The sequence below is a fragment of the Panthera pardus genome, unplaced genomic scaffold (assembly GCF_024362965.1).
Source record: "Panthera pardus isolate Hobbes unplaced genomic scaffold, ASM2436296v1 HiC_scaffold_13, whole genome shotgun sequence".
NCBI classification, from domain to species: domain Eukaryota; kingdom Metazoa; phylum Chordata; class Mammalia; order Carnivora; family Felidae; genus Panthera; species Panthera pardus.
In genome coordinates this window covers 116,525,686-116,544,707 of record NW_026526688.1, presented here as the reverse complement: position 1 = coordinate 116,544,707, position 19,022 = coordinate 116,525,686, and the positions used below count along the sequence as shown (strand labels likewise).

The 19,022-nt window shown below is 39.0% G+C and overlaps 1 protein-coding gene across 5 annotated transcripts in view; it reads left to right on the top strand.

Annotated features, from left to right (window-relative positions):
* NPNT (nephronectin) overlaps window positions 1-19,022 on the top strand; it is an 82,437-nt gene that overhangs the window by 45,577 nt on the left and 17,838 nt on the right. For all 5 annotated transcript variants that reach the window (XM_053901365.1, XM_019416507.2, XM_019416480.2 and 2 more), the window contains 3 exons: window positions 909-1,043; window positions 1,337-1,459; window positions 3,594-3,971. In XM_053901365.1, the coding sequence (XP_053757340.1) occupies window positions 909-1,043; window positions 1,337-1,459; window positions 3,594-3,971 (636 nt within the window). The remainder of the gene's footprint in view (window positions 1-908; window positions 1,044-1,336; window positions 1,460-3,593; window positions 3,972-19,022) is intronic.

The following is a 19,022-nucleotide window of genomic DNA, read 5'->3' as shown; positions in this document are numbered from 1 at the left end:
GTAGGGGACACGGCAGACAAGATTTTGGTCCTCACAAAGCTGATAATCTAATGGGAAGACAGAAAAGAAACAAATATCCAACAAAATTACAAACAATACTAAATGTTAATATGAGGTATTAAGAGAAAACCATAAAAGGTCTATTTTAGAAAATAATGGTAGAAATGGTGCAGGGCACTGCACTGGAAGAAGAGAGGCTGGCCTGTGTGAGGTTTAAAAAGAAAGAAGGCCAATGTGGCTTCAGGACAGAGTGAGCGTGAGGGGCAGTGGCTTGCGTTACAGCTGGTGAGGTACATAAGGACTACATAGTTATTGCAGGGTGATCACAGACATTGTGAGGAATGAGGATTTAACTTAAGCAAGTGGAAACAGTTGAGGAGTCTTAAGCATGGTAATATCCCAATTTTATGTTTTAATAAAAGATTTTGACAGTTGAGAGGGAGTGCTCTGGAGGGGGTAAGATTGGCAGGGAAAACACTGGTTCCGAGGCTCTTGCAACAGTCTAACCGAGAAGATTGCAGCTTGGACTAGGGTAGAGGTAGTGGGTGAAGAGAAGACTAGATGAGTTCCAATCACTTTTCAGAGGCAGAATTAACTGGGCCTGATGATTTGAGATTATGGGAAATAGGGTTGTCAAGGATGCTTCCTGTTTCCAGTTGGAGCAACTAGTGGATACAGGTGCAATCTCTGCTGAGCTGTGGTGCGAGAGCAGGACAGCTTTGGTCAGGAGGATGCATGGAAATTTGGAGGTGTGGAATTTATGGTGCCTGTCAGGGCAACCAGCTGGATAACATTTATGATGAGCCACTCTGTTCCAGGCAGCTGTGTGCGGACATTTATTTTAAAATCGATCGCATCTGAACATGGCGATGCTGCTCCTCTGAGACGCAATTGATTTATGTTTCTAGATGTTGATGAATGTGCCACCGGGAGAGTGTCCTGCCCTAGATTTAGGCAGTGTGTCAACACTTTTGGGAGCTACATCTGCAAGTGTCATAAAGGCTTCGACCTCATGTACATTGCAGGCAAATACCAATGTCACGGTAATGAGCCCTGACCGTCATTTTGTTTTGTTTCTTCCTGTGGTGCGGAAAGCTTTCTTAACTGGGGCGGTGATTGGGATGTTAGACGCAGGGGAGGGTACCGGCCTTACATTAAGCAGAAGTCCAGTTCAACCACTGGTAGTCCTGGATGTCCATGTGCTTTATTTCTCCCGTGTCTCTGCTGATTTTACACAGACCTTTCAAAAAAATTTTTTTGGAGATTCTATATAGTTTTGCTGCCATCATGCTCCTCTCCCGGATAAACTCCCTTCTTTTCCCACTTCCTGATGCAGATATAGATGAATGTTCCCTTGGTCAGTATCAGTGCAGCCGCTTCGCTCGTTGTTACAACTTGCACGGGTCCTACAAGTGTAAATGTAAAGATGGATACCAGGGCGATGGACTGAGTTGTGTGTGTAAGTAGTGTTTATCTCCCACCTTTAAATTCTAGCAGGATATATGGAATTGTACAAAGGCAGTTATTGGGGAAGATGAGGAACTAGATTAATTATCAAGAAAGTATCATTTTTATAGCTAATAATATAGTCTATTTTCTGCAATCAAATCACTTTACTCAGGTATTTAAAAAAATTAATGACTCAGTAATACATTCTTTTTTTTAATGTTTATTTATTTTGAGAGAGAGAGAGGGAGAGAGAGAGAGAGAGAGAACAGGAGCAGAGGAGGGGTCAGAGAGAGGAGAGAGAGAATCCCAAGCAGGCTCTGCACTGTCAGTACAGAATCACAATGGGGTTTGATCCCATGAACCATGAGATCATGACCTGAGCTGAAATCAAGAGTCAGACACTTAACTGACTGAGCCACCCAGGCACCCCAACGCAGTAATACATTCTAATCTTAAAAGCATTCAATTCCTGGGCTAAAACTTCTCAATAGCCTCTGTTTGGCTGGCAAGAAATTATGGAGCTCTCTCTGAAAATCAGATATTGTTATAATCAGAAATAAAAGTTTGTCATTAACATTAGATTATGACAGGAAGAAAATATGAATATATTCTATGTCTTTTGTTCCTCTGTTTTATGTCTCCAAATTCTATTAAAAAATCTTTCTGATATTTATTTACTCTAAATTTAGAACTGTTTTTGCTTTTTAAATTCTTACAAGTTCTGCTTGGAGTATGGCTATGTTAGTTGATAAACATGAAAAAAATAACCTCCAAGATGCAAGTTTTACAAATCAAAGACCATAATTTTGTATATAGTTCATGTGACAATAGGTAATTTTTAAATTTTTGGAGTAAAATATTTACTGAAAATCATGAGCCATAAAATCATGGGGATTAAGGGATTTTTGAAGGGTCATGTAGTCATACTCCCAGCCTGGAATGAGTGTATCATTCCAGGAAAATTAACTATTAATTCCTTTTGGTGAAGATAAGCACAAAAAAAAAAAAAAGATTCCACAGATAATCACAGTGACCTCTGAATTTTTTTAAGTGATAGTATAAATTAGTAAGGGGGAAAGCAAACCAAGTTTAAAAATATACAGAACATTTAATGAAAACATTTTGCATGAAAACAGATGAACATATGGGAAGGGGTAGGAAGAGAAGAGAGGAAAACTAACCACAAGAGATTCTTAGTAATAGAGAATAAACTGAAGGTTGATGGAGGGAAGTGGGTGGGGGAATGGGCTAGGTGGGTGATGGGTACCAAGGAGGGCACTTGTGATGAGCACTGGGTGTCGTATGTAAGTGTTGAATCACTTAAATCTACTCCTGAAACCAGTACTGCCCTGTATGTTAACTAAAACTTAAATAAAAATAAAGGAAGGAAGGAAGGAAAGAAGGAAGGAAGGAAAGAAGGAAGAAAATGTTTTGCATGAGTTGAATTTATATAGAGTATGGAAAAGTATTAGTCTTTAGACAGTTTGAAACACGATTTTATTATATGGGTGTGCCATAGGGACACTTAACATAGACTCTCAATATACATTTCTCATATTTTAAAAAACTTAGAATGTTTCTGCATTTAAAAAAATCTCAGTGATGTCTATTTCCATTTTACAGAGACTTGAAATTCTTTGTGTTTTAAATAATACATATCCGTTACAGAAATACCAATATAACTTCTGCATATATCTGCAGGATGGATATATGTGTGTATGAATACATATGTATATATCAAATACATATACACACAGTTGTTATTTGGAAAACAGTATGACTTACAGTAAGGGAATATTCTAAATGTGAAAAGTAAGCCTAGTTGGCATTAGATATTCTAATGTGTTTTTCACAATTTGATTCCAAAACTGACCTTTTTTAAAAATATTTATTTATTTTGAAAGAGAGTGACCACACATGTGAGAGAAGCGGGGGGAGGGGCAGAGAGCGAGAATCCCAAGCAGGCTCTGCTCTGTCAGTTCAGAGCCCGACATGGGGCTTGAACTCACAAAGTGTGCGATCATGACTTGAGTTGAAATGAAGAGTCAGACGTTTAAGCAACTGAGCCACCCAGGTGCCCCTCCACAACTAAGCTTTTAGAGAGAGATTGTCACACACTAATTTAAATTCTTTGACTCTTTCAGATATTCCAAAAGTCATGATTGAGCCATCAGGTCCAATTCATGTACCAAAGGGAAATGGTACTATTTCAAAGGGTGATGGAGGACACAGTAATTGGATTCCTGATGTTGGAAGTACTAGGTGGCCTCTGAAGACACCATATATTCCTCCTGCTACCAACAGGCCCACTTTTAAGCCAACAATAAGACCTACACCAGAGCCAACACCTCAGCCAACCCCACCGCCATCCATAGAATTCGGAACATCACCAATAACAACCCCAGAAAGACCAAGCACCAGACTAACAACTGTGCTGCCAGTTGCCACTACCTCTCCAAGATGGATTACAGTTGACAACAGGATACAGACAGATCCTCAGAAGCCCAGAGGAGATGTGTTCAGTAAGTCATATAAATGATAGCACGTTTTGGGTTTTTTTCCAGTTTTATTGAACTATAATTGACATACAGTGCTATATAAGTTTAAGAAATACAGTGTAATGGCTTGACTTACATAGATCATGAAATGATTACCACAGTAAGTTTAGTTAACATCCATCATCTCATATAGGTACATAAGAAAAAAATTTTTCTGTGATGAGAACTCTTAGGATTTATTTTCATAACAACTTTCATATAAATCCAATAGCAGTGTTAACTGTAGTCATAACATTGTACATTATATCCCTAGTACTTATTGATCTTATAACTGGAGGTTTGTACCTTTTGACCACTTTCCTCCAGTTCTTCCCCCCCTACCCACCACACCTGGTAACCACAAATCTGATCATTTTTTGTAAGTTTTTTTTTTTTTTAAGATTCTAAGTATAATATGTGAGGTCATATAGTATTTGTCTTTCTCTGACTTACTTGATTTAGCATAATGCCTCAAGGTGCATCCATATGGTCTCACATGGCAAGATTTTCTCATTTTTTAAAGGCTGAATTGTATATATATTCCATTGTGTATATATACCACACCTTCTTTATCCATCCATCCATTGATAGACACTGAGGTTGTTTCCATGTTGTGGCTATTGCAAATAATGCTGCTGTGAACATGGGGGTGGAGATATCTCTTTGACATGGTGTTTTCATTTTCTTTGGATAAATACCCAGAAGTGGAATTGCTGGATCATATGGTAACTCTAGTTTTAATTTTTTGAGGAACCTCCGTACTGTTTTCCATGGGGGCTGCACCAATTTACATTCCCACCAACAGTGCCCCAAGGGCTCTCTTTTCTCCACCTCTTTGCCAGCATTTGTTATCTCTTGTCTTTTTTGATAGTGGCCATTCTAACAGGCACAAGGTGGTATCTCATGGAGGTTTTAAGTTGCATTCCCCTGATAATTACGGACGTTGAGCCTCTTTTCTTTTGGCATTGCCCACGTGTGTGTCCTTTTTGGAAAAATGTCTATTTACAACCTATGCCCATTTTTATTTGGATCATTTGGGTTTTTTTCCTGTTGAGTTGTATGAGTTCCCTGTATATTTTAGATATTAACCCCTTACCAGATACATTGTTTGCAAGTATTTTTCTCCAGTCTGTAGTTTGTCTTCACTTTGTTGATGGTCTTTTTTTGCTGTGCAGAAGCTTTTCAATTTGATGTAGTCCCACTTGTTTTTTATTTTATTGCTTGTGCTTTAGGTGTCATATCCAATAAAATCATTGCCAAGACCCATGTCAAGGAACTTTTTCCTATGTTTTCTTCTAAGAGTTTCATAGTTTCAGGCCTTAAATTCAAGTATTTAATCAATTTTGAGTGAATTTGTGTGTGTTGTATAAGATAAGGGTCCAATTTCATTCTTTTGCATGTGAATATCCAATTTTCCCAGCACCATTTGTTGAAAAGACTCTTTTCTCCATTGAGTATTCTTGGTTCCCTTGTCAAATATTAGTTGACCACATATGCTTCAGTTTAGTCCTGCACTGTTGATTTTGTTCTATTGGTCTGTGCATCTGTTTTTATGCCAACACCACACTGTTTTGATGACTGCAGCTTTATAGTATAGCTTGAAATCAGGCAGAGTGATGCCTCCTGCTTTGTTCTTCTTTCTCGGGATTGCTTTGGCTACTCAGGGGCTTTTGTATTAAGCACATTTTTAATCAGTCCTTTATAATGACATTTCAATCATAGGCCATGCCTTGAATAAGAATGAAACTTATAAAAAGAATTAGCTGTACAAAATGTAAGTCATGTGTCCTTATTGTTAAATGTTATAAAGAACTGTATAAAAAGCAATCAGCTGGGTAACTAACAATGTGTGTAGCAATGAAGGGAATATCATGAAGTCATGTAGTGGGTCATAGCTCCTATCCAGTGTGAGAACTCTCCTAACATGTTCAGATCTCCTCAAAAACTCTGAGATGGGAAGCTTGCTATATCAGTGCCATTTAACTTTTAATCTAATCGTTCATTTAATCAGTGAACATTTTTGAGTGTGTTTTAGAATCCCAGGCCCTGTATTAGGCATTGGATTTACAAAGATAAAACAGAAAATGTATAATCTTGTTGGGAAAAGATCGTCACCCTGAGGATAACTGGGGTAGTGTGTTGGTGAGAGAGATTTGTGTAGCACTTTATGGAAATAGAAGGGGCGCCTAATCAAGTATTGACTGAGGGCGTGTTTGGGGTGAGGAGGGCTTCCTGAGGGAAAAGGGGCAAAGAGCATGAGAAAAGGGAGGCACTGCAGTTCATGTAGACAGCACACCAAAGGCACAGGAGTAGGAAGCAGCCTAGCATAGGCAATAAAGTGCCAGTAAACCAGAGGGTTGGGTCAAGGATTGAGGAGAAAACCGGACAGCTACCCCTTCTGTTCGCTGTGACCGGTGGTTGGATCTGGAATCTTTCTCCCAGATTTTCAGGGGTAAGTGGGTAAAGGATGGTGTCACCCATGAAGATAGAGGCTACAGGTAAAGCCACAAGTTCTGAAGAAGGAAGAGGTTGCCTTATGACCAGACCAAAATGTGCAATTTTACCACTTGGAAATATTCACCCTGTATTTATCCATTTGTCACGTTTCACTGTGCTTATTCTTAGCCACCTTTGTGTTCACTCCTCCTGTCTCCTCTTCTCCTCTCCCGGTACTAGTTTCTTCTTTTCCTTTTCCCATTCCTCCGTGATGGAACCAGACCTTGCTCCCTTATAGTGAATACTTTTGCAGTTGTTTACCAGGTGAAAAGAATACTGGCATTCATGATCTTTTTAAAAGAGAAGACATTTCTCTTTGCTTGTGTGTGACTCTCAAATTTTCCTTCTAGGTCATTGTCCATTTAAAGAGAGATTGAAATTCTCTAATTCTGATGTAGTTGTAATTGTGTGTGTTTTGGGCAATAAATATAATTTTTAGAGGAATCAGATGGTAGATCTAATATGCACATCTTTTACTTGAAAATAATATATTTGTAATTTTTCTACTCTTTCCCTTTCTCTCGCCCTCCTTTCCTCTTTGTCTCTGCAGTGTCTCTCTCTATTTTATTCCTCTACATTGTTTTGTTTTCATCTCTTTGAGATCATACAGTGGGATCTTTATTTGTGGGTGCTTGAAGTACATATAGTACTTCTATTATTCTGTTGCCTTAACGTAGGGTCGTAAAAACTTGGCTACGTAATATAAAAAGACACCGTAATAACATAGATATCAACATCTTTCTGAGCCTTTAATTTTTTCTCTTTTTAAAAAGTATGTCTTTCTTTCCATTATTCCTCTCTGTATCAACACACATGTGAATTAAAAATAAGCAATCCAATCGAGTTCACCAATCGAATTTAGCAGGATAAAACTGGGGAGACATGGGTTCTGATGATGTTTGAGAGCACTCGTTCTAAGAGAGTGTGGTCTTAAAGACATGCCCTGGAAAAGAATTACTTTGATCGGATGCCAAGGTGGTTGCATTCCACAGATAGCATTGCTGCCTCTAGACACTATTGCCCCAAATTAGATTTCACCCTCATTTCATCTTCAGCTATAGCTGCTGGTTACCGTTAGCACGTAGGAGGGTATTTTGGACACTTCTTAATTTGCTCTCTTGTGATTATAGCATATTTTCTGAAAAAGGGGAGGATTCTAAGTTTTTAACTCAGGGCAAACAACTAGTGTTTATTCACTGTGAAAACAGAAAGGAACCTTAGCACTGTTTGTTTCAACACCATCTCTTTGTTGAATATTTTCTTTACATCTGGCAAAATAATTTCTTGAAACCATCCTTATTCTCTCCACGGATCTGAGAATAGAATTTGGCTCTTCTCATTTCATAAATTGTCAGGTGATATTATTTACAACTGCTGTTAGGCAATCTCCAAACAGCCCTATACTTCAATTGTATTTTTCTTTACATTGAAAGATATATATTTGTTTAATGGAAAAGGTTGTTTAACAGAGCTTTTCTTTATTCTGTGTGTGTGTGTGTGTGTGTGTGTGTGTGTGTGTGTGTCTTTTCTTCCCGAGAAAAGACTAAAGATATTTTAAAAGGAAATCAAGGAAAAAAAAATTATAATGCAAATACATCTGTAGCCCACTTTTTCCCCCAACTCTAGATTTGTATATCCACCTGCCTAACCTTTCCAGTTGGACAGAGATACATGTGTCAAATTCTGCACATCTACTTGTTTCTGATTGTCAGCCCAAATACATTCTACCCATGGTCTTTCTCATTCGGGAGATGTCACCTCCATCCTACTAGTTGCTAAGACCAAAGAACTTAGAATCATCTTAAATTACTCTTTGTATACCCACATTCAATCTGTATGGTAATGCTGTTAGCCTTACCTTCAAATGCTATCTAAAGTGGGACCACCTCTCACCATCTCCAGCACGGCCACCCTGACCCAAGCCATTCTTCCCCTGGAGTACAGGTCTGAATTCCTTCATCTAGATGATTTGTGGGATACAAATTTTTTTACATTTTAGAGAAGTAATAAGGTACATATGTATACCAAGGCAGGTGAATGTTTCTACAGTGAAACATAGGAATATTTACACTAGTTTGGCTACCAAAGACAGTTTGCTTAAGTGTAGGTTACTTTTGCCACCTGATGAGTTACAGAAACAGTCTGTGGATTTCAGCTTTATGGGTGAGAAAACATGGACCTACACCACCGGAGCCTTCCAACAGGTCTCCTTGCTTCTACCCTGGTCCCTCCATGGTCTCTTCTCAACCCAGCACCTAGAGGGATCTTTTATCTTTATTTTTTTTAATGTTTATTTATTTTTGAGAGAGAGAGAAAGAGAAAGAGAATATGAGTAGGGAAAGGGCAGAGAGAGTAGGAGACAGAGGATCCAAAGCAGACTCTGTGCTGACAGCAGAGAGCCCTATACAGGGCTCAGACTTAACAAACCACACGATCATGACCTGAACCACTTAACTGAATGAACCACCCTTGGTACCTTGCTAGAGGGATCTTTTAAAATATAAATGATGCGGCACCTGGATGGCTCAGTCTGTTAAGCAGTTAAGCATCCAACTTTGGCTCAGGTCATGATCTCACAGTCTGTGAGTTCAAGCCCTGCATTGGGATCTGTACTCACATCTCAGAGCCTGGAGCCTGCTTTGGATTCTGTGTTTTCCTCTCTCTCTGTCCCTACCCCACTCATGTTCTCTCTCTCTCTCTCTCTCTCTCTCTCTCTCTCTGTCTCTCAAAAATAAATAAACATTTAAAAAATTTAAATATAAATGAGATGTCATTCAAAGCTCTGCATCAGCAAGCAATTCGTTCCATAAGACCAAAAGCCCTCCCAGTGTGTCACAGAGTCCTAGAGGCTCTCATCTCCTCAACTGTGCCCTCATTGACTCCACTTGTGCCTCCTCACTGATCCTCAGACTGGAGAACTTTTGCTGCAACCAATCCCTCTCCCTAGAACACTCTTCCCCTAGCTCTCAGCTTGGCTTGCTTTCTCACCTCTTCACACAGGTATCAGCTTATCAGTGAGGCCACCCTGACCCCTGTATTCAATTGTGACCTCTACCAACCACCACCAGCACAGCTTTCTACTGTTTTTCTCTTTTTAGTAGCATTTATCACCTTCTACTATACTGTATTATTTACTTATTTATCATGTCTATTGTATCTCCCTACTAGAATACAAACTTTTTGAGGACAGGGATCTTTGTCTGTTTTGTTCATTGGTGTATCTCAAGAACCTAGAATGATGCCTGGCACATAATTGATACTTGAACACCATTTGTGGAACAAAGGAATGAATTGATCACTGATAGCATTTTAACATAAAATAATCATTGTGCGTTATCCATACAAAAGCTAGTTTAGTGTAACAACACGTTTAATCTGTATTTATGAATTAAAACATTGTTTCTTTCCTTTCTCTCTCTCTCTCTCTCTCTCTCTCTCTTTTTTTTTTTTTTTACCGTGGTGCTTCCACCATTTTCCCCTCTCTTTCTTCCCTCCCTTCATCCTTTCATTTTAGAGATTGGTATTCTATTCAGTGGAATATTAAACCTGAAAATTGAATGTTAATGAGAAGAAAGATGATGTTGGTTTAGAGCTAATGACTCAAAGCCTATATTTCCTAGCTTCTGAGACTTGCTCAAATAATTTTTGCTTTATAACTTTATTATTTGAAAGTTGGCCTGTGAGAAGGCACACACATTTTTTAAAAACAACATTTCTTGTAGATACAAACAAAATACTGTTGAAGCTGGAATTTTTGTCCTGTTACTACTCCTAGAAAGAAAGAGGTTCAAAACAGAAAAAAAATTTTAACTTCAAATAAGCAATCGGGATGGAAGAATTATAATATAGCCATTTCACATTTTAATTTGGGGCCTAAAATCTTTCATCTAGATGAATATCAGTTAATTACTCAAGAGTGATATCCTTAGGAGGCTTAAAACAAATCATCCCCCTTACATTCAAAATCTCTAATGGTAACTAAAGTCTCTCACAGTAACCCGCCTTACTGTTGGGATATTCTCTCTTTAATATAAATTCTTGAAATTATAGTTCACACCACTTCAGTATTGTCAGGTAATTATGGCTGATGGACACAGCTGGTCAATGTCTCCAGACCCCATACTCCATGTATTAAAAGAACACGCTCAGGAAATTACTCGGCTGTTTCTTTTTTGGGCTCAGTAATTTCTGTTTCATAAACCTTTTCTTAGAAATATTGTTTTTCAACCCACTTTTAGTCTTTTTGGGTTGCCCTTTGAACCTTCTTTCTCAAATCTGTCTCAAACTATGGGGTCCAAAGATAGTCAGATATGACCCAATATTGATTGCAAGGAGAGTTTCTTTAACCATATTTTTCTAATCTAAATCATTTCCCTCTGTTGCCAAGTATGTTGTCATGCAGATTATGGGCAGCTGTTTTATCCCCAGATGTTTTATCCCTCAAAAATAGTCACACAATGCCTGGTACATAGTAGGCACTCAAAAATATTTATTGAGTGGAATGAAATAAAATTTTATGCTGTAGTCAACTTTTTTCAATCTGTGTTATTCTTCAAATGCTTGAACTAGCTAAATTTAACTTGTTGGTTCTGATAGTTTGTCTCCAGATGATCAAAGTTGATTTCAGATTATGGTCTCTCTGTTACCCTGATACACCTTACTACAGTCATTGAAAATAAACATTGTCTAGAAAACTCTAATATACCTCTTTTTGAGTATGATGTAGGGAAATAGTGAAAAGGCATTGATTGAAGGGAAATAGGAAAACAAGATTGAGACGTGAAATTGAGGAGTTTTTAACTGCTGCTAAGGAGAATATACATTGAATCAGAAGATCTGATTTCAATTCTTACCTCTATTATTTATGAGTTAGACACCTTTGGACAAATTACTGTACATTATCTCTCATCTACATAGTTTCTGAGACCAATGGGTTTATCTTTGACTCTGGAAGAGCCTGGTGGAGGTTAGGGGGAGGGTTGGGGAGACGGTAAGATGCTGGGCAGACTGAGAGCAAGAAATGCAGATTTAATTGGTGGGACACCTGTTTGGACCCAGAGATATGCTGCAGGGAATTGCTAGAAAGTTGGAGACCTAGCACCAAAGACAAAAATCTGGTATCAGAGCAGGTAGGAGCTACCCCAAAGCAAAAAATAAATAAATAAAAACTCTATGTAGAACCTGAAGTAAAGGAACTTAGGGGGAAATGCATTCTAGTCTAGTAATACAATGAATTATTATGCAACAGTGTTTTTTTTTTTTTGAGAAATATTTAATGCCTTGGGAAAATACTGATGTTATAAAAAGCTTAAGTGAAAAGAATATACAGAAGTGTACATATCATTTGACCCCAATTAGGTATAAAATACATGTCTGCATATGTCTGGATGAATATAAAAGTTTGGAAGAAAAACAAATTAGTAATTGTGAATCTATCCAGTTTATGATATTTGGGGTAACTTTCCTTGTCTTTTTAAAAATATTTTAAAAATTATACATATATACATGTATGTATACATATGTATGTATGCATACATATGTATACATACATGTATACATATATATACACACACATACACACACATATATGAGTATATGAATGAGTGTGTGCACACTCCTGCCTGGGAGGATGAGAGGAAGAGGGAGAGAGAGAGAATTTTAAGCAGGCTCCAGCCCATCGGGAGCCTGGGGTGGGGGTTGGGGGCCTCTGTCTCCTGAGTGGTAAGATCATGACCTGAGCCAAAATCAAGAGTGGGACTCTTAACCAGCTGAGCCACCCAGACACCCTTTCCATGTCTTTTTGTTGTCCTTAGTGATGTTTCATCGTCCCATTCCCACTGCTGTTGGTCGCTGTAATGTATTCCCAGAGTGATTCCTTCAGAGAGGTGTCAGTGATCATAGAATCCACTCTCCCCAGCAAGAGAGTGAGTTGTGTGTTTTGGAAAAATACCCCATGGGATTCTCATTTTTTAATCATATAATTTTATTTGGAACATCCTGGTTTTTAAAGATGCATTAAACATTTTATTCTATTTTTAACCTTTCAGAATTGTCTTTATAATTGAGTGTGTCAGATATGTCCAGTTTTAGCTAGAAAGCTCGGATTACCACAAGGAATATAATACCAGTTGGACCAGGAGCAAATTTTTTTTTCAAAGTGTTGTCAGAAGCTCCTTGGAACCGGAGTAACCTAGGGTGCTTATTTAAGATGTAGATTCCTAATCCTCACCACACATTTGCTAAATCAGACTTTCTAAGGAAAGTCTGTCCTCAATGTGTATATAAGTCACATGGAACTTGGTTAAAGTGAAAACTTGGATTTATTGGGTCTAGGGGAGGACCTGAGATTCTGCATTTTTAACAAGTTTGCAGGTAATGCTGTTGATCTGCTGACCACACTGAATAACAGGGCTCTCTAAGTCTTAATGGGAGCGCCAGCCAGTGGAACCAAGACAGAATTAGCCAGATGTGGAATGTTTCAAATATAGCAATTGTGCCTAAAATGTAGCATGTAGCATCTGGGCCACATAAAGAGGGAAAATGTCACAGAATAAAGATTACAGAATATAATGTAATGTGTATCAGTTGCTCTTATGAGTGGCCTTATCAGAGAGCCAGACTCATTGTTTCTGTGTTATCCTAGACCATGAGAATGTGTTGAAATTCCAAGTACCATGCAGTAAGATGAAAATTGTTTCCATTTTCTTGATTGCTGCTTTGCTGCCTGCTGTGTACCATTTCCTTCTCTTCCTTCTGTGGGTTTTTACAGAGTCTGTGGCTGGTGCCATCACATTGTTCTTAGTTATGAAAATAGGATCTCTCTTCTTATTCTATGTGGTAATGAGTAAAAAGATTGTTTCTGCTGAGGGGCGAAAAGGTCTTCAAACTAGTTTGCTGTCTGGTAAACAGCAAGGCCCACAGAGACCCTGAGAAGATGCCTGACATCTCCCTGAGGATTGAATTTCTGCTAGTGTTTTGAAGGAATGAGTTGTCACTGCTTACTGGTCAGGATTTGGGGCTGTGAATTCTGAAAGTTTTCAAGATTTTTGATTTATATTTTAATTTGATTTTATGGTGGCTGGTAAAGAAGAAATAGTTCTCTCTGGAAGGGACAAAATGAATTCTTGGTGAACGTGACCAAAGTCAGAAATCAAAAAATGCTAAGTTGTATACACAGTTGTCTGTAGTGTTGTAATGAAAAGTATTGTGTTCAGCCACTCTGTGATTTGGGGCATATCACTAAATCTTCCCATGTCTTTGTTTCCTCACCTATAAATGGGGACAATAATAGTATCTACCTCATTGAGCTGTTGAGAAAATTAGATGACAGGTTGCATGTAAAACTCTTAACCATAGTGCTTGGCATATAGTAAGAACTCAATACATAATTGCTCTTACTACTTCTGTTGATGTTGTTGAATTCAGTTATATGATAATAATACCATATACTTAATTCATAAGAATACAGCCCTATTTTCTGTTCCAGTTCTGAGTCTGTATTTTTCTGAAGCCTTTTATTATGGTTCGTTATAATTTTAATACTATTTTTGGCTAACTGGATCATTTTGAACCAAATTGGCTTGCAAGTGAGAGCTATTAGGTGAGTAGAGAAAATACAAAAGGAAAGCTGCTACTTTGCATATCCTTTACTTTTTACCAAGTAATTGGAATATCCTGTTTCATTTAGGTGTTGATAGTGACCAGGTGAACAGTTGTGATGTCAAAAGAGAGACAGGATCCCCTCGACTTCCTACCTGTGCATATAGTGACAACAGCCTTTTGAGAGATGAGTCTGTCTGGGTGGGAAACAGGTGTCGTGTCTGATACATACCAAAAATAAAAGCTTTTTTTTTTTTTTTTCCTCTAAAGTGATTTCTTTGGCCTGAGGGCATTGACACTTGTCCCGCAGAGCAGGTGGGATTCTGCACCTCCCTGGGTGTTCGTGCTGTGCTCAGTGCCAGCAGCCCTATCGGGTAGTCTGCTCACCCACCGCGTAACCTGATCAACCACCGGGTGGTCTTCTCACTCATTGGGTGGCCTGCTCACCCACCGCTGGGTCTGTTCACTGCCTGCTCTGGAGTGTTCCTGACAGGGCTACGCTTTATGGCTTCCTTGGCTCAGAAGAGGGAAAGAGAACAGAACCTGTCATGCTTTCTCTTGCTCTGGAAAAGTTGTGTTATCATCCTTGTGGTCATACTTAGAAAAGAACCATCTTTTAGATACTCTGTTCTCCCTGGATTGCACCAGGCAGTGCTTTGAGGTGTTCTGAAACTGTTAAAGGAGAAATAGGTGAGGCATGTAAATTGGGCTCCTTGCTGAATGCTGTCACTGTGTCCATGTTCCACCTTTCATGAGAGATTTAATTTTTCCCAATTCTGCTCTTTACTCTCATCCCAAAGGGCTGTCTTTTGAACATTTTAGATTCTTCCTATGGATGAAAGCTTTGGCAGACAAGGGCTTATTTCTGTGAATCCCAGAAACTCTTTTCTTTTTGCTAGTGATCAGTTATATGGCTAAGAATTTTCTCGAAAGTGGTTAAGGAAATTTCAGAAACTCCTTTCCAGTCCTTTTATTTGCTTCTTTCTGGTTATTTAAAGCTATAATGTGTATGTTCTTCATCTGGAGAGGGAAAGAAAGGGGGCGGGCAGGGGGGAGAGAGGCAGGAGACTGCCTCATAAAACCCCCATCACTCATCTCCACTCTGTAGTCTCTAAAAATCCCCTAGGTTTTGCCTCCAGAACGAGACTTCAGAATATTAGGAGAGTGAGGCTCCTGGGGGGCTCAATAGTTTAAGCATCCGACTTCAGCTCAGGCCATGATCTCACGGTTCCTGAGTTCGAGCCGCGTGTCAAGCTCTGTGCTGACAGCTCAGAGCCTGGAGCCTGTTTCGGATTCTGTGTGTCGTCTCTCTCTGCCCCTGTCCTAGTCACATTCTGTTTCTCACTATCTCAAAAATAAATAAACTTTAAAAATGAAAAAGAATATTAGGAAAGTTACAGATGTACCATTGTCTTCCAATGAACCAAACCTGTCACCACAGAAAGAATTTAAGACCGTGTTATCTTCAATCTTTTTGTCCCGCAATAAATGCCAGAACTGGCCTGGGTAATGTCATGGTAGCCACCATTATACAGAAATGGAATTTGCAAACCTACCTTTAATAAATAGTGCTTACATTTTGCTATAGTTCACTCTTTGGAAGAAGTCTGGCAGTGGGAGGTGTATATGATAATATTTACATTTACTTCACTGTGTTTACTTTTCATTTTTTTGGGGGGGGGTAACAGTATACTTGACTATTTGGGAAACCTCATTTATGAGTGCAAGTTACACATTAATGTCATATTCCTTGGGAAAATATATTTAATAGAAAGTGCTGGGCCAAAGTATCTTTTAAGAGATTTCCTGCTTTTTTGTGTGGCCGATTCTTCTCACGGGCTCCTGGGCTCTCCAGACATTGTGAAAGAGTACTAGGTCGCTGGGCACAACCCAGCCACATATTTATCCAGCTGTCTGTGTGCTTCACTACCTGCACACCCCCTTTGTTTCAGTTCATGACGACTGTAAGAAGCACCGAGCAAGTGATATTTTTTGGTGAATAAAACATTGGTCAATGGAAGGGAAAAATTTAGGAAATGAGTCTTTTACAGAATATATGAACATTCTTGGGGTGCCTGGGTGGCCCAGTTGGTTAAGTGGCCAACTTCGGCTCAGTTCATGATCTCATGGTTCGTGGGTTTGAGCCCTATGTCGGGCTCTCTGCTGACAACTCAGAGCCTGGAGCCTCCTTCAGATTCTGTGTCTCCCTCTCTGCCCCCCTCCCCCACCTCCCTCCCTCCCTCCTTCCCTCCCTCCCTCCCTCCCTCCCTCCCTCTCTCTCTCTTTCCCTCTCTCTCTCTCAAATATAAATTAAAACGTTAAAAAAAATTTTAAAAAAGGATTTCTGTTATGGAAGAAAAAAAGTACCTAAAACATTGAAAGAAAAGAGAATTCTGTGAGAGCACACATACAGACCCCTACCCCATAGCAACTACATGTCTGTTACTTGTATTTTGATTGCTCAAAGAGGACTTTCAATAGAGTCTTGGTACCTATATTAAATGTGAGGCTATGAAATTGAAATATATCTGTGAATTTAAACATGTTCTTTGATTCAAGAGAATTATTTTAATCAAGGAAGAAAATGTTAATTAAAATAAATGATAAATAACCTTGCCTAAAAATAAAAGTATAACCAGGATAGACACTTATACATGATTTTTCTAATTATTTTTCCCTGCTTTGTATTTTAGCTAATAGTCGATCTAAATATGTAATATATTTTATAAAAACAAATACGTATCTGATACTTTCTAGTTGAACCATTAATTTTTAGAATTAAAATGGTATAATTGTAGAGATTAAAAAAAGGATAGGAGAAATGCTAACAATACAATTCTGCTACCCTCTGTCCATCCATCTTCCATCTATTCTATGCACTCTTTAACGTAATCAGTCAAGAAACGCAATCTGCTGAGTACAAGACACTGGGCTAAGAACTTGTTGTAAAGCAATGAGCATACTCTTGCCCTCATGGGATCTACATCCTGGAGGTGAAGACAGACATCTAACAGTTTCCCCAGGTACTGAATGCTTTAAAGGAGAATCGAGGAAGCTGTGTGAGGACGTGGGGCTGGCTAAGCTCTCCTGGGAAGGACAGATGGGTGAAAATCTCTTGAGGGGTGATGCTCGCACTGTGACACACAGGATGCATTACTGTGAGCGAGTGCACCAGGGAGTGAAAGGGTGTGGAACTAAAACATCCTTCTAGTTCTAGAACTCACAGGTAGGAAAGCAGGGTGTGGGAGGAAGGGCACCAAATGCAGTTAGAGATGCAGTGCCTTTTAAAGCCCTGTAAAAATTTCAGACCTTATTCTGGTGGAAGCTGGAAGCCTTTGGAAGATTTCGGATCAGGTACACCATTCTGGCTGTAGCATGGAGAATGAGTGGGAGGGACGTGAAAGTGGACGTGAGAAAGCAAATATGATCAAAATGAACATAAACTAAAGAATGTTCATACAACTCTTTTTTTTAATTTTTTTTTTTTTTAATTTTTTTTTCAACGTTTATTTATTTTTGGGACAGAGAGAGACAGAGCATGAACGGGGGAGGGACAGAGAGAGAGGGAGACACAGAATCGGAAACAGGCTCCAGGCTCCGAGCCATCAGCCCAGAGCCTGACGCGGGGCTCGAACTCACGGACCGCGAGATCGTGACCTGGCTGAGGTCGGACGCTTAACCGACTGCGCCACCCAGGCGCCCCTTTTTTAATTTTTTTTAATGTTTATTTATTTTTGAGAGAGAAAGACAGCATGAGCAGGGGAGGGACAGAGAGAGGGAGACACAGAATCTGAAGCAGGCTCCAGGCTCCGAGCTGTCAGCACAGAGCCCACCGCGGAGCTTGAACCTACAAACCCTGAAATCATGACCTGAGCTGAAGTCGGATGCTTAACCTACTGAGCCACCCAGGTGCCCCCAGAAATCATTTCTTTTTATAAACAATTCTTACATACAATTACAAAAGACAAAGCAAACCAAATGGGAAAATACCATTTTCATTTCCAGCACTCATATTACCATTATTATTACCTTTTTATTAACTGAGGTATAATTGACCTACTTCCTTATATTAGTTTCAGGTGTACAACACAATGAGTAGATACTTGAATGCATGTTGAAATGATGACCACTATAAATCTAGTTAGCACCCATCATAATACTTTATTACAGAGTCTTTTCTTGTGATGAGAACTTTTAAGATTTTCTCTGTTAGCAACTTTCAGATATGCAGTGCAGTGTTTTTAATTGTAGTCACCCTGCTTTACATTACATCTCAAGAGTTACTTATTTTATAACTGGACATTTATAACTTTGGAGCTCTTTCACCCATTCACCTGTTTTTGGCAACCACCAATCCGTCCAATCCGTTGTCTGTATCTATGAGCTTGTTTTTGTTTTTAAGATTCCACATTTGAGTGAGAGCATGTGGTATTTGTTTTACTCTGACTCAGTTCACTTACCATAATGCCTTCAGGGTCTTTCCATGTTGTCACAAGTGGCAAGACTTCATTCCTTTTTATAGCTGATTATTACTCTGTGTGTATATATGCCATCTCTTCATCCATTCATTAGTCAGTGGACACTGATGTTGTTTCCATATCTTGGCTGTTGTGAATAATGCTGCAGTGAGCATGAGAATGCTTATATCTTTTTGAATTACTGTTTTTATTTTCTTCAGATAGATACTCAGAAGTGGAATTGCTGGATCATATGGTGTTTCTAGTTTTAATTTTTGGGGGAACCTCCCTAGTGACCGCACCAGTTTGCATTCTCATTACCGTTGCACAAAGGTTCCCTTTTCTCCACATCTCTGCCAACACTTGTTATTTCTTGTCTCTTTGATTACAGCCATTCTAACAGGTGTGAGGTTTTTATTTGCATTTCCCTGTTGATCGATGATATTGAGCACCTTTTAACGTAACTGCTGGCCCCTGTATGTCT